General features: G+C 38.1%; 1 protein-coding gene across 6 annotated transcripts in view; it reads left to right on the forward strand.

Moving 5' to 3' along the window:
* The window catches only part of LOC134211084 (GATOR complex protein Iml1), a 55,105-nt gene that overhangs the window by 26,157 nt on the left and 12,315 nt on the right, over positions 1–16,633 (forward strand). For 2 of the 6 annotated variants that reach the window (XM_062687676.1, XM_062687677.1), the window contains 5 exons: positions 11,614–11,831; positions 11,892–12,106; positions 12,165–12,339; positions 12,473–12,679; positions 13,007–13,075. In XM_062687676.1, coding sequence (XP_062543660.1) covers positions 11,614–11,831; positions 11,892–12,106; positions 12,165–12,339; positions 12,473–12,679; positions 13,007–13,075 — 884 coding nt within the window. Of the gene's footprint in view, positions 1–11,613; positions 11,832–11,891; positions 12,107–12,164; positions 12,340–12,472; positions 12,680–13,006; positions 13,076–13,447; positions 13,516–16,633 lie in introns of all 6 variants that reach the window. The other 4 variants (XM_062687681.1, XM_062687682.1, XM_062687678.1 and 1 more) reach the window with 3 other exon arrangements.

Below are 16,633 nucleotides of genomic sequence, written 5' to 3' on the forward strand. Positions count from 1 at the left end.
CCTTAGTTTAAAGATTCAAAATTGCAGATTACCAAACAAAGTTATGTTTTTATTACAAATACAACAGACCATGGTATGCTGGTTACGTAATGAAGTGTCAAAGTTAATTCTCTCATGAATATATATTTTGACATGACACTTACACCTACTAACACTTAAACTAACAAAACACTTACATGCCACATAGCATATAACTGGCAGAACAACTGAACAAAAATAAATATAATGCCGCTTTGTATAATGAATTCATTTGTTATTGTTTTGGGCTGGAAGTCTCTTTGATAAAGATATAAAAAATAAACTTGTTTTTTTTTATATCGTACAAAGTTCTAAAAAAAATAAGGCGTTAAATTGATTGAGTCCTAACATAGTTTCAGAGTGCGTCAAATTAGGAACAACTTTGCGTCAAATAAGGAACATGGCGAAATTAGGGCGTCAAGTTGGGCACCTGAAGTACCACATAAAAACAGATTATAAAACTAAGAAATAAACTTATATTTCAAAGTTTCATTATTTGTACACATTTTATAATAGTAGAACGCTCGTTATGCAGAATATCAAGCGAATCCATTTTGCAATTATTTTTTAAATAATGATTCTTTTTAAAATTTTCTTAACTGCGTCAAATATGGTGCCTCCACGGTATGAACGTTTTGAAATCATTTAATTTTTTCTTAAATCAATCCTATCTCAAGTTCCTAAAGCATGTTATTTTTTAACTTGATAAGGCGTTATTTTGAGCAAGTTCATAACAACGGAATACGAATGCCTTGAGCTCATATTGAATAGAAGTGCTTTATGATATGAAAACATCTCTCATCTTTAACTTCCTTTTTTCGGTAGTTGTAATTATTTTTCTGAAGAACGCTTTAATGTTTTTTTCAAGAAAAATATTTTGCTTGAAAAATCTTTGAAATGTTAATCACAATTTAGATCAAAATGATATAATAAGCTCGTTTATTTTTCAAATAAGAATTTACAATGAAAAATAATTGATAGCAATGCTTCTATCACTTACCAGAGATTCTTTTTAATTAACGTGTTGCCAATGGTATAGAAATGAAAAAAAAACGAATTCCGAAAAAGCTTTGATTCACTTCTACCAGTGACTGCTAGAATGGGCAAGATAAAGGTACCTATAAGATGGAGATGGAAACGATCTGGAATTAAACCCATGGCGTATAGAGCAGGAACGAGCGGTTGCCTTATAACTGCCAAGCATGTTACTGAAAAAAGCGTCACAGTGGAATTTGCTTAACGGGCGGTTTATTAACACATTACCATATTGTTTTCTTTGATTTATTTAGGACTAGTCGACCCGGCAGACGTTGTCCTGCATAGTAGGCGAAAATGCGCTTTATGAACTTCCCATGCGAAATTTCCATACGATTCTTAATTTTAGTTTTTCACGATTTACTCCATCTTACCCGTGATTTTCGCATAAGAAAATATCATATAAACCCGTCGGAAACGATAACGAAAATATCTGCTGAAAGAATGAAGAAAATCTATCGAACCGTTTTCGAGTTATGCGGATACGAACACAGACCATTTCATTTTTATTATATAGAAGATGTATTGTAATACAATTCCACAGATTTTGATGGTGAATTTAAGTCACATAAAACGATCGAAAAAATGTCACGTAAAAGATGGTTGTTCCACAGAATGATTTGTCAAAGGAATACAACGCCTCATTCCTCGATCATATCTTTTCTCGATACACTTGCCGGGAAAGTTAGAAAATTGAACCGGGAAAAACCGGGAAAAAAACCGGGAATTCCAAAATGGAAATTGAGTGGCCACCCTGCATATCAGATGATAAGAAGTTTCATTTCAACCATCACAGATAAATGATTCAACACGTTGAATATTTGCCATGTGATAGTTGAGTCGGCAGTGACCTGCCAAGGCCTTGACTGACACTGCATTTCTGTTTAGACAGATTAGCTAAATAGCTTGCTACTATCGGAGATGGCTCTCGGATATATAATTTTGTTTGTCGACATGAATCCAAACTACTACAATACCGTTTGTGCTGAGCTAAGAGCTAATCAAACGCTTCACCCAACACTTAGATATTGGTATAGCTGGCTCAGGACCAATAAAGTCATGTGATGCTCCAGTGCGAGCTAACTCATCAGCCAATTCGTTTCCAGCTATGCTTGACGTAATGTCGAGTAGAGATGTCGGTTTTGAAGCATCTGGTGAATCCTTTTGATTATTATATTAGGGAACCCATGGCAACGTGCGGCTTCCAATATTGCATCGAAAGACACGTTGTCAACCGCACCCTCATTATCTAAGAATGCACCCAAGCATTACCGTGCGAGACCGAAATCCGTACAGCACCGAAATCCGTCCACCTCATGAGATATCAATAAATTAAAGGATGTTAAAGGTAATTAATGTAGGAATAATTAATCTTATCCTGTTCAGATACTTGACAGTAAGCTTCTAGGGTATAGAATTGGAAAGAAGGCTTTGAAATTAAAACAACAAAAATCAAAAACAAATCTCCACCCACCAAACACGGAGTTTGTGCCGCCATTTTGTTTTCGGGTAGAGCATAATTGCACCAAAAGTAACTGTGTTTTAATTGCTTCTTTTTTTTTTTTTTTTATCTTTTTTTCTAATACATGCATTCATCTCTTAGACTAGGTGTTCCGTGTTTTCTTAACACTATCATCCTTATTTGCTATGTTACGCTTTTAGTTATTATTAATACATTTCAATTGCCTCTGGCAGTTAGAATTTTTTCCTCTGGTTGAATTGAACCATGTAGGAATTACAATGTTTTCAACTTAAACTAAACTTAACCTATTTTATACTAAGGGTACAAGGAGTTAATCGTTGCAATAGAAGATTGCAACGATTTTTGTCTAAAATTGGAAATTATTTTGTTGGACATTTGTTGCAATGTCTCAATATTAGAAATTCTATGAAGTTCATTGGTACTATACCACGGAGGCAACTTCAGAATCATTTTCAAAATTTTATTTTGAATCCTCTGGAGTGTCTTCTTTCTGGTATTGCAGCAACTAGTCCATATTGGCACAGCATACAACATGGCAGGTCTAAATTTTTTTTTGTAAATCAAAAGTTTGTTCTTAAGACAAAGTTTTGATTTTCTGTTTATAAGTGGATATAGACACTTAATATATTTGTTACATTTGGCTTGAAGGCCTTCAATGTGATTTTTAAAAGTTAATTTTTGATCTAGCAGAAGTCCTAAATATTTAGCTTCGCTAGACCAATTAATTGGAACCCCATTCATAGTGACAATATGTCTGCTAGAAGGTTTCAAATAAGAAGCTCTCGGCTTATGTGGGAAAATTATAAGCTGAGTTTTGGAAGCATTCAGGGAAATTTTCCATTTTGCAAGTAAGTGGAGAAAATATCCAAACTTTTTGCAATCTACTACAAATGACACGAAGGCTTCGCCCTTTGGCTGAGAGACCTGTGTCATCTGCAAACAAAGATTTTTGACACCCTGGTGGTAAATCAGGTAAGTCAGAAGTAAAATGTTATACAAAATGGGCCCCAGTATGCTGCCTTGGGAACACCAGCTCTTACAGGTAATCTATCAGATTTAGAATTCTGATAGTTTACCTGCAGTGAGCGATCTGATAAATAATTTTGTATCAGTTTAATGATGTACAGAGGAAAATTAAAATTCATCAATTTTACAATCAAACCTTCATGCCAAACACTGTCAAATGCTTTCTCTATATCAAGAAGAGCAACTCCAGTCGAATATCCTTCAGATTTGTTGAGCCGAATTAAGTTCGTAACTCTTAATAACTGATGAGTGGTTGAATGCCCATTGCGAAAACCAAATTGCTCATCAGCAAAAATAGAATTGTCATTAATATGAACCATCATTCTATTTAAAATAATCTTTTCAAACAGTTTGCTTATTGAAGAAAGCAAACTGATAGGGCGATAACTAGAAGCCTCAGCTGGATTTTTGTCCGGCTTCAAAATTGGAACAACTTTGGCGTTTTTCCATTTATCTGGAAAGTATGCCAATTGAAAACATTTGTTAAATAAATTAACCAAAAAGGATAAAGAGCTCTCAGGAAGTTTTTTGATAAGTATGTAGAAAATACCATCATCACCCGGGGCTTTCATATTTTTAAATTTTTTAGTAATAGATCTCACTTCATCCAAATTGGTTCCCAACGAAGGGTCAAAAACATTCTCTTGATTGAGAATGTCTTCGAAGTTCCGTGTAACCTGATCCTCAATTGGACTAGTGAGACCTAAACTAAAATTATGGGCACTCTCGAACTGCTGAGCAAGTTTTTGAGCCTTTCCGCCATTTGTTAATAAAATTTTATTTCCCTCTTTAAGCGCTGGAATTGGCTTTTGAGGTTTTTTAAGAATTTTTGTTAATTTCCAAAAGGGTTTCGAACTGGGATCCAACTTCGAGACATTATTCTCAAAGTTGGTATTTCTCAGAATAGCGAAACGTTTTTTAATTTCATTTTGCAAATCTCGCCAAATAACTTTCAACGCGGGATCGCGAGTTCTTTGGTATTGCCTTCTTCTCACATTTTTAAGACGGATCAGTAGCTGAAGATCGTCGTCAATAATAATGGAGTTGAATTTAACTTCACATTTCGGAATTGCAATGCCTCTGGCTTCGACAATTAAATTTGCCAAAGATACGAGAGCATTATCAATATCACTTTTGGTATCGAGAGGAATATCAACATCAAAATTCCTATCGATATACGTTTTGAGAGAATCCCAATCAGCTCTATGATAATTCAAAGTAGTGCTGCTTGGATTATAAATGGCTTCTTGTGAGACTTCAAATGTCACAGGAAGGTGATCAGAGTCAAAGTCAGCATGAGTTACCAATTGGCCACACAGCTGACTTGAATCCGTTAAAACTAAATCAATTGTAGAAAGATTTCGACTGGAAGAAAAACAAGTTGGTCCATTGGGATATTGAATAGTATAATATCCCGCAGAACAATCTTCAAATAAAATTTTACCATTGGAATTGCTTTGAGCATTATTCCATGAACGGTGTTTGGCATTGAAGTCACCAATTACGAAGAATTTTGATTTGTTGCGAGTCAGAATTTGAAGATCAGCTTTCAACAAATTCTTTTGCTGACCATTACATTGAAAAGGCAAGTAGGCTGCAATGAAGGAAAATTGTCCAAAATTTGTTTCAACAGAAACTCCCAAGGTTTCAAAAACTTTGGTTTCAAACGAAGGAAATAATTTATGTTTGATACGTCTATTAATGACAATGGCGACCCCACCACAGGCGCTGTCAAGACGATCATTTCTGTAGATAAAATAGTTTGGATCTCTTTTAATGGAGAGTCCTGGTTTTAAATACGTTTCAGTTATAATGGCAATATGCACATTATGAACTGAAAGGAAGTTGAATAATTCATCTTCCTTACCCTTAAGAGAGCGGGCATTCCAATTTAGAATTTTCACACAATTATTTGGATCCATTGAAACGGAGTCCGATAACAATTTTTTGTGTGTACTTTATACCAACCTGAACAGCTTCAGGAATGGTATTTGCTTTGAACATTGCATCAATCATGTGATGCAATTGTTCAGTTAAAAAATCAAAATCGGAAGCAGTCATGCTACCTGAATCGGCAACATGACCATTATTTTCCGTTGGGACATGGGTATAAACCTCATTTTGAGAAGAGAAATTTTGTCTACCAGCAGCGATGTTTGCATACGTAGGTACATTGGAAAAATTGGAATTTACTGAAGTGCTTGCTACCCGTTGACGAGCGGCTAAATTTGTTTGTGAATTGTGGTGGGTATGAATTGCTCGACCGGTAACCGGTTTCGAAATTTGAGCGTTTGAAAAATTTCTACCCGTCGAATCTGGGATCCGATTGGAATTTCCCGTCATCAATTTTGCACGGGAATTCAAAACGTTTTTGCGTGAAGGGCATTCCCAGAAATTGGATTTATGATTGCCCCCACAGTTTGCGCACTTAAATTTATTGGAATCTTCTCTCACAGGACATGCGTCCTTGGCGTGAGAGGTTCCACCACAAATCATGCATTTAGCATCCATGTGACAATGTTTGGTTCCATGACCCCACTTTTGGCACTTACGGCACTGGGTAGGGTTTTGGAAATTTCCCCCAGGCCTGCGGAAATGTTCCCATGTAACACGGACATGAGACATAATACAGGCCTTTTCCAAACTTTTCATATTATTTAGTTCACTTTTGTTAAAATGAACTAAATAAAATTCTTGAGAAATGCCCCTCTGGGAAGTACCAGAGTGGGATTTCTTTTTCATCTTAATTACTTGGACTGGTGAAAATCCAAGTAATTGAGAAATTTCAATTTTAATCTCATCCAGTGATTTATCATCACTGGGGAGACCTTTCAAGACGACTTTGAACAATCGCTCAGTTTTGTCGTCGTATGTGAAGACTTTATGGCGCTTCTCAGTTAAATAGTGAAGAAGACGTTTGCGATCGTCAAAGGATCCCGGCAAAACGCGGCAGTCACCCTTCCTAGCAATCTGAAATGAAACCTTGATCCCCTGAAGGTTACTCAAAATCTCATTCCGGAAGCCAGAAAACTCGGCAACAGATACCACAATTGGCGGAATCCTTTGCTTTTTCGCATGAATCGAATCACCTGGGCTAGAGGTAGATTCGATTTGCTCAATTTCATCATTAATCAAATCGAACTGATTGCTCAGTTCGATTGGAGAAGAATTATTTCCGATATTAGAGTTAGAAGGAATATCTGAATTCTTCAGCTTCCTTCTATTTTTTCCGCGCTTGGGCAGGACGGTCTTGAAACCTTGTTTCTTTGAAGGAAGTGGAGAATTCAGAGACTCCCCCTTCCTCTTGTTTTTGTTAATACTCATTGCTGAGCGTGGAGACGTGACCTTCTAAGAGGTTTTTTCCCAGAACGGTGTCCCTGCAGGATTACCACCGCTTGTCGGAATTTTACTTCCGCAAACGGGTCCAACGTAAAACGAAGGCACGGGTCCTTGCAAAGATCGTAACGGGATCAGTGGGTACAAATAGCGCTAAGAAGCACCGTTGAAATTAAAATAGCTTCGGGTAGTATTAAAAACTTCCTTCCGCAAAGAGAGAAAGAACCGCACAGCACGAAAGCACGATGCGGTCTGACGAGTGTTTTAATTGCTAATTGCAATCATTACATAAGATAAGCGGAATACAAATGGAAGGGATCGCTTCTCAAGGTGCGTATCGAACTATTTACAGTGGAAGTTTAGTCAATCAGACTGTTTCAATTTAAATATTTAGTGAAGAAATTGCTGTACGGATTTAGATCCTTTGATTCGAAATCCGTCCACGGTGGACGGATTTCGAGTCAGGAGTAGTTGATTTAATTCATTATTTTATCAAGTTTTTCGTAGTTTTTAATGAGTAAATGTGAAACACTTCAAAAGTAGAAGCCTTCATGCGCCTGTGTCAATGACAAACGTTTTATTTACATTCGATTCCTATTTTCTAATGACTTTTTCATATACTAAGGTGCTTAAGTGTATGGATTTCGATGCCCCACGGTATTGCTTTTGAGCAAATGCTTTCTCGATGTCGTAGACAATCTTGTGTTTCTAGATTGATAAGCATGTTGATTAACATGAAGAGGCATGTTTGTCAAACAGTCATCACGAATGTGATGATCGATAATACGTTCTAAGCATTTCAGAAGAAATGAGGTCAGACTGATCTGAAACTCTTTGCTTCTTCATACGAAGCACGTCCTCCTTTTGAGATAAACTTTGCAATGACATCCCGCCAGGATATGGGAATATAACCAGTAGCAAAACTGCACACTAAAAGTTTTTTTTTTTTCAAAACATGTTTGATATGCTCAAAACCCCTATGAAGAAGAACGGGATAGATCCTATCGTCCCCTGTTAAGAGCCCTTTGAATCGATTCAGTAGTTATGATTCTACGAGCCTGAGCCCAAGACCCGTAGCTACATGAAAAGACATCAGGAACATCCGAAGATGCTATATCGACACATCCAGGGAAGCGTGTATCAAATAGGTGCTCTAATGATTCCTCGTCAGAAGAAGTATAGTCGCCATTTGACTTGCGAATTTCGCCAACTTGGAAATCCTTGGATCTCGCAAGAATTTTATTTAATTTTCTGACTTCACTCAGATTGGAAACATTTGCACAAGGGTTTTTCCAGCCGGATGGTTCAGCAGATCGAAGAGCCTTCTTTTAGGCTTTCCGAGCCGACTTGAAAGACCCCGTCCCTGCTGCATGGCGTCTGTTCCAGCTCCTTCTGCATTGCTTCCTGAGTTCCTCTTGAGGTTTTCACAGAACGCAAAGGACAAGCTTCTTCGAAAACTTCCACGATATGCAACGTTGTAGTATCAACGGCATCATCCAAGTCGGTAGAAGTTTCCATGAAATTTTGACAAGAGCAACTCTTTATAGAGATCCCAGTTGGTTGAACGAGGATTTAAAAAAACGCAAGGTCTGCGAAGTAACATTCAAATGATCAAAGTAGAAGTGGCGATGGTCGGATATGGATTCCTCATCTGACACATGCCAATTCGTCAACTCGTGACTGATTCTATTGGAGCAGAGAGTTATGTCTAATACTTCTGCTCTATTAGATATCATAAAGGTTGGGCGATTGCCTATGTTAAGTAAACCAAGTTCGGTACTACTTAAGTATTCCATCAAGCTGGAGCCTCTCAGATTGATATCAGAGCTACCCCAGGTGATGTGATGAGCATTAGCATCACTGCCGACAATAAGGCAATCCATAAGACAGCTGCGAACAGCTGACGATTTTTGTTTACCTTTTTTGATTTTTTGACAGATTCTGACCGAACTGACAGAACAATTCAAAAGAAAATGTTAAGCGCGGTTTACACTAGAAGTGAGTTCCGTTCAACTGCATACACACTTTGTTTTGATTTCGATTGTCAGTCCCATCGCTGAATGTCCTCATGGATAGCCTAATTAGCGGAAGGCCTTTTGAAGTGCAATAAATGACAACTTGTTTGAAAGCATCCGTAGAGGATGGTTCATGATGTGGTAAATAAACCGAACAATAGACGTATTTCCTGACGGGCGTTCCATCAATTACATCAATTGTGACAGCACACCCGATCGGCAATGCATAACAAAATAATAGCTCAAGTCTATCAATGGTTGTTATTTGAAACAACATTTGTTATAATTAGATAATTCGAAAAAATTGTGTCTTCGGCCAGTTTTATTTCATATCAAAATAATAACAACATTAGTTATGTATATTTACACAAAATAATTTTAGATATTGGAAAAAAGCAGAAGTAATCACCTCCAGTATAACTTGAATCTTTGTTCGACATTAAAAGCTAGTACAAAGTTAATTGCCTACATTATGGATGGACATCCGTCGTTGTAGCGTACCAGATTTTTTTACGTGATGTAGGCAATTACCTTGAAAGTAGATTTTTTTTTACAGGATAATTATATCAACGTTTGTTATAATGCTGATATGAAGGTATCAGCCTCTGATTTAATTGTGTTACGGCTAGAGGGATTTTCGATATATTTTTTGTTATTAACAACTAACTAGCCAAATTTATAACTCATACTGTTACAATATTCTTCTGGAATAAATAACTCCCCTTGTTATAATTTTGTTATGAATTACACCCAATACTTTTTACACGGTTGGTATTCTTTAATTTCCCGGTTAACAGCGAAAGCCGGGTTCACTAGGCTGCGAAAATAGAGTTCCTGCACCAAAGCCAACTGGGATTTGCCATTTTGCATAAGTCTACAAAGATTAATCGTTACTGTTCTTTTATGCTGAATGATTGATTTGAGCTATCTTAACTGTATCCATTGCGAATTAAGATAAAACACTCCACAACTTCAACATTTATGTGAACAGCAACGATGAAACCAAGTCGGTATCGTATCAAGATCGTCAAAGACGAAACACAGAGTACACTGTGAAAAACGCATAAAGCGAATTCATATAGGTAACAATTTGATGATAAACTAACTAAAAACATACTCATAATCCCACCCTTATTAAACCGTAAGTTCAAATTGAATAAGAGTAGCCGATTATTTCGGAGAAGCAAAAAGTCAACTACGCCATAGCTCCGGTTAGCGCAGTAAGGGCTCAATACTGTGAAGGGTGTGCTGGTGCTTCACAGGCTCCGTTAGCGGTTGGGTTTTTATTAGACCCCCTAACCAACCATTCGTAGGCACGGTAAGCATAAAGCCGCATCACACCTGTATGGTGGACTTCTACCACTGGAACAGGCAATCCGTAGCGTTATTATTAGCCAGACAACCGGCTGCCGACACCACACGGCTATCTAGGCTGTTCGTGGAGAAAAGTTGACATTGACTTTACGTCAACTCTCAATCAATTATTTCTGAAGGTCTAATAAGGCTGGAACAAATATTGTTTTCTTCTTCTGTCTCCTCCCCTCTCGAATTCTTGTGCTCAAAAGGAGGGAATGCAAAATACCTAGTAATGGAAAAAAACATTGAACTTTTCCAGAAAAATATTTATAAAAACAGGTGAGCTCTTTGATTTTATATATTTATTCATCTCTTTTTTACTTCGTACCTATTATCATTATCCAAAGATCAATATAATAAAAGAAGTAACAACTATTTGTTCCCAATGCTCGAGGAGGACTTGCAAGCACTCGGAGTATTCGAGAGACGGGTGCTTAGGACCATCTTTGGCGGTGTGCAAGAAGACGGTGTGTGGCGGCGAAGAATGAACCTTGAGCTCGCCCAGCTCTACGGCGAACCCAGTATCCAGAAGGTAGCTAAAGCCGGAAGGGTACGATGGGCAGGGCATGTTGCAAGAATGCCGGACAGCAACCCTGCAAAGATGGTGTTCGCTTCCGATCCGGCAGGTACGAGACGACGTGGAGCGCAGCGAGCGAGATGGGCAGACCAGGTGCAGAACGACTTGGCGAGCGTGGGGCGTATTCGAGGATGGAGAGATGCGGCCTCGAACCGTGTATTGTGGCGTCTAATTGTTGATTCAGTGTTATCTGTATAGATGTAGACTAAATAAATGAATGAATGAACTATTTGTTCCCACCTAATTGAAAATAAAATTAATTAAATAAAATTGAAATCCACGAGTCAGTTCATAAGTCACGGTTTTCATTATTCATTATTATTTGATCAGTATGCTCACTACGAAGTAGACAATCATTTATGTTTTCATAAAGGATTTTTGTAGTTGCTTGCAATAGGTAGTCATGATTTGATTGTACTATGAGGTATGAATCTAATCGAGTAGGTATAAAACATCTCAGAAAGTTTGTCTTAGTTGAAAATGCCCGTAGCCATGTTAATAACATACACATATTTTTTTATATGTCAAACTAACCAACCGATAGTGTGTTCTGATATCAACGTTTTATAGAATCTAACAAACTAGATTATAACTAGTATCAAAACTATGTCAGTTTGTGTATTTGTGTATTATTTTCGTAGTATGTTTCAGTTTGCATAAAAATGTTACTTTGGGGTATACTTTCTGTACGGTTCGGTATCTCACAAAACAACCCCGACCGATCGTAAATATAATTTTACTTATTCCGTTATGAAATTTAACATTAGGTGTCGATTGGAAATCGTTAACCATTCCCGCATGTCTACCGATAACAACCGATTATTTTCCGGACAAACGGTCGCTTCATAACGATTACGTTGTTTCGGATTATACATTACTTCCGGATGACGTGAATGCTGACTTCGCTCAAAACCGTGCCATTTACAAAAAACCACTATCAACGGAAGAAGTTTTCAGGGAACTGGTATCTCAGCGTTTAGCTCAGGTATGATGATGTTATGTCGTAATGTGATAAGAATCATAGTATTTTTGTTTCAACTTTCAGGGTTTTCAACTGATCGTGTTACCCGACAAAACATCGACGAATCCACAGCAAGCTCCATGCTGTGGTGGTCAACTGCAAACATCTTTTCAGTCAAGCGTGTTAAGAATTCGTCCGCCACAAGAGCCATCCCAAGAATATTTGTTATCGATTGGCAGAATATTCCACAAAATATCTTTGAGTGGATCGAATATAACTGTCACTCGATATCGGCCAAGGTATCCTACATGAATCATCGATCAACATAGAACTATAATACATCATAAATACTTATAGGCATCCTTACCCACCGATAAATGTTGACTACCGATATCGTTTTCATGCTCCACAACATGATACCTACGAAGTATCCGGTGTCAATTTCACCACAGAAAAGTTGGAAAATTTCAATTGGAATTATATGGACCAATATATTTGCACTCGTGGTGATACCGATTTCCAGATGCTTGAGGTATGTTTTCTTGAAATTTGCTCATTTTATCTCGAGTTGAATTATTTTTAAGTTAGTTTATTTTTATGGAAGTTCAAATAGATTTTCAATAGTCCATAAAAATAATAATATGACCAATATGTTATCTTCACAGAGTATGAAGTATTGGCGCTACCGAATGTACCTCCTTCCCAAAGAAGATCCTGCCATGAAGAAAATAATGGAAGGAGCGACCAAGCGGTGCGATATTTACACAGAAAACAAACCAATCCCATCCGAAAAACATGTATGCAATGAGTTCATAAAGTTTGTGGAGTTACATTTGAACAAGATCAAAAAGGTTCCTTGTAGAAAACCGAGGGTAAGAGATTACACCGCATTACACTATGTTTTCACCCGAATTGGCAAGTTTTATACCGAACGTGTTGAACTACAATCCGTATCTAGCATACAAAATTACTGTGTGTGACACTAATGAGTTATTTGCAGCGAATCCCAGTGACCAACAACAAACGATCCGTAGATACCGTGTTAATTCCTATGTGCAAATTAGTTGCCTTTCTCATCTCAATATCTACTTCTACTTTTCTAATCAAAACTGCAACACCTGTGTACCTCTTACCATACACTAGAATACATAATTTATTGCAGAAACATATCAGCAAAATGCACATCAAATTTCTTCCAGGGCCCGCCATCCCACCTGACCAAAAGACGACACAGCACCAGCATAATCTCTCGTCCACCACCTAATCAGGTGTGCAAACCGTAAACTATCATCATTATATCATCCTTGCTTTTGTTCGTTGATCTTCCCCTTTTTTTCTTTGGTATCCTATTTCCTATACATTTTAGTTCTTACCATCTACTTACAGCTCTACTATATGCTTTTCTAGTAGTTGCTTTCAGCGTTTATTGTTTTTTTTGTTGTAATTTTGGTGAAGGTTCTCGTTTCCGGACAATTGGTTACCCCGTCCTGATTTGAATTTCTCAGTTTTATCATTTGTAAAGGTGAACGGTTTAAATTTTAGTTTCCCTAAATCATCACCATTTTGATTTTTTTCACCCACATTCAGTTAAATTGTTTAATATGCAGTTACTGAATTCTCGCTGTAACATTTTGTCCTAGGTTTTGCAGAACCAGCCGTACCGTGAACGAGTGGGCAGCAATCGGCTTCCGGAGAAGCCTCGATTAAGGTTTTTATGCTAGTTTTGTGAATTTGATTTCGGTTGTGGCTGAAAAGCTTTTCGTGCTTGCAAATTGGCTTGTGTTTTTTTTGACGCAATTATTTATGCATCTAGATTTGGTTAACTTAGCTTTTTGTATATACAGGTTTTAAAAGAATTAATTTTTCTTCGATATAGATTTGTTCTATCTTTTTCGAAGTCTTTTCCCATGTTTGCTAACACGTGGTTAATAGTTCTTAGTGATTTTGAATAAAGCATGACACGTTGCTATTCCGTTAATTGTATCCTGTAGAATAACAAATTCTGAATCGATGGCTTCAATAGATATTGTTTTAATTTGATGATGGTAAATAGGTTGGTTCTTTAATAAAATGTGAATTTACACTCAAAACCACTCTAATCACCATTATTTCTCAGTTCAATTTATTTATGTTGACATTGGTTTGCAACAAAACGTGGATTCCTCACATTCGTGATTATGGTGTCTACAATGAATAAATTTACATTTTTTTTTTAATAGTTTACTTGGAAGCTATACCGTATGGCTAATCACATCAATGTTTATTACTGAGTCGTCTTTCAACTGAATTACTTGACAAATTAATTGTATATTGTTCGACAATTCGGCCGTACGAAAAATCATTTTTGGTAAATATCTTGACTGTGAATATTAGAGTGGGGCGCAGTTGTATGGAAAAACGCAAACTTCGTCCGATCAAGTGAGATCAAGGTTTTTCTGAATCGTTTTGGGACCCCAAACAACTGTGCAAAATATGGGATTGATTGGTTGCAACCTCGTATGCCGCATCGCGTTTCAAATTTACATGGAGATTAGTATGGGAAAACGTACTTTTTTACATTTTTACTCTTAGCGGTTTCAATTTATCACTGATCACGTGACTCTATACGTTAGCATATAGTCTGGAAGATGCCGAAAAAGAAATTAGAAGAAATTACGTAGCTGGAAGGTCTACACAAAATGTTATTACGTTTCGAAAATTGATTGTTCAAACCATATGCAAGAAATCAATGTTTCTGCCAGCACTACCGGACGACCTATGGTTATCGAAGAGCAAAACCCATCTTCCTATTTTTTTCTTTGTGAAATGATTCCGGATAGCTCCCATTAGCTCTAAAGCCCTATAAGATCAATTATTTTGAAATAACACTCAGTTACATTATTGGTCTACGTAGTTCGGCAGTGCTGGCAGAATAAACGATATTTGCATATGGTTTGAACACTCAATCTTTGAAGCGTTATAACTTTTTTCGTGGACGTTCCAGCAACGTGCCTTCTTCAGCAAAGTTTTTCGGCATCCTTTGGGTTATACTTTAACGCAATGTGGCACTTGGTTTACGATGAACTGAAACCTCTAGTAGTAGAAATGCAAAAATATACGTTCTCCCATACTAATTTCCATACAAACTTCAAACGTGATGCGGAAAGCGAGGAAGCAACCAATCGGTCCCAAATTCTGCACAGTTGTTCAGGACCCAGAATGGCTTCGAAAAACCATTGATTTGAAAAAATGACCATGACGCCCCACTCTAGTGAATATGCACAGCGCATGTTTTGGAAATGGGTAAATGGACATTATTTTACGAAAAAGAATCCACAATTTTGGAGAGATTCGAACCCTTAACCTCCTACACTGTAGATAGGCGTGATAACCCCTACAAATCGAGGAACGCTTTTGACATGCCATAATGACGTTTTCCGTGAGGGGAAGGCGTATTGCTACTGACAATAGGTCCTTCTACGGATTACGTAACCAGCTTAGGTCCCACAATGTGCAGCCGGAAACGAATTTTGCTCCGTAGAAGACTCTGATTCTACCAGTGGCCCTTTACATACATGAAGCGTGGACGTTTCTTTCGGGGGTTTTAAGTACAAGCGAAGAGTGCTACGTACAATACTTTAGACCAGCTATAGCAGCTTATGCAAGAACACGGATTTCCGGATAAACTAACATGGTTGATCTAGGCGAAGATTGATCGGGTGATGTGCGTAATTCGAGTTTCAAGGGCATTCTTGAGCCTATTTGAGACGCGCAGAGGGTTACGGTAAGGTGTTGGTCATTCGTGCCTGCTATTTGACATAATTTTGGAGGGGATAATACGACGGTCAGGGATTGACACGAGTGGTGCGGATTTTCACAAAGTCCATCCAGCTGTTTGGTTATGCCGACGACATAGATAATATAGCACGTAACTTTGAGAAGATAGAGGAACCCATCATCAGATTGAAGAGCAAAACAAAGCGGATCGGCCACCGTTCGTTAGAGTTCGCCACCGTACCAAACTGATCTACACAACGCTCATTATACCGGTAGTCTTCTAAGGACACGAGACCTGGACGATGCTCGTGGAGGACCAACGCACACTTGGAGTTTTAGAAAGGAAAGTGCTGCGTACCATCTATGATGGGGTGTAGATGGCGGACGGAACGTGGAGGAGGCGAATGAACCACGAATTGCAATCGGACGACTGCGGTGGGCCAGGCACGTAGCCAGATTGTTGAACAGTAATCCGCTGAAAATAGTTCTCGACAACAATCCAACGGGAACAAGAAGGCGAGGAGCGCAGCGAGCGAGGTGGATCGATCAGGTGAAGGACGATTTGCGAACCCTCCGTAGATTGCGTGGTTGGCGACGTGCGCCATGCACCGAGTTGAATGGAGAAGACTTTTATGTACTGCACATGCCACTCTGGCCTTAGTCTGATGTTATTTATTTATTTCAATACTCGGAGTGGAACTAGACAATGGAGTACGTACACGCAGGAATCACGAGCTGTATCAAGTGTACAAAGAAGAAAACTTCGTGAAACGTATAAATTGCGGTAGACTTCAGTTAATGTGAATGATGGAAGAAAGAATAGCGTAAACAGGGAACCGGAAGCTATTTTTTCTTCCAGGAACATGCCGGCGACTTCGTGGAAGGCTACTAACATACTGGAACATCGCCCAGAATCGACGATTATGAGACTCTACAATACGGCAGGCATAGGCGCATCGACTATAGCCAACCAGGTATCCAGATATGTATTCTGTTCCAAGCTCCCAGGTCATGTTTATGTGAGGGTGATCAACAACGTATCATTTGTTTAGCCTGTGCATGATCCCTAA

The sequence above is a fragment of the Armigeres subalbatus genome, chromosome 2 (genome assembly GCF_024139115.2).
Source record: "Armigeres subalbatus isolate Guangzhou_Male chromosome 2, GZ_Asu_2, whole genome shotgun sequence".
Taxonomy (NCBI): Eukaryota; Metazoa; Arthropoda; class Insecta; order Diptera; family Culicidae; genus Armigeres; species Armigeres subalbatus.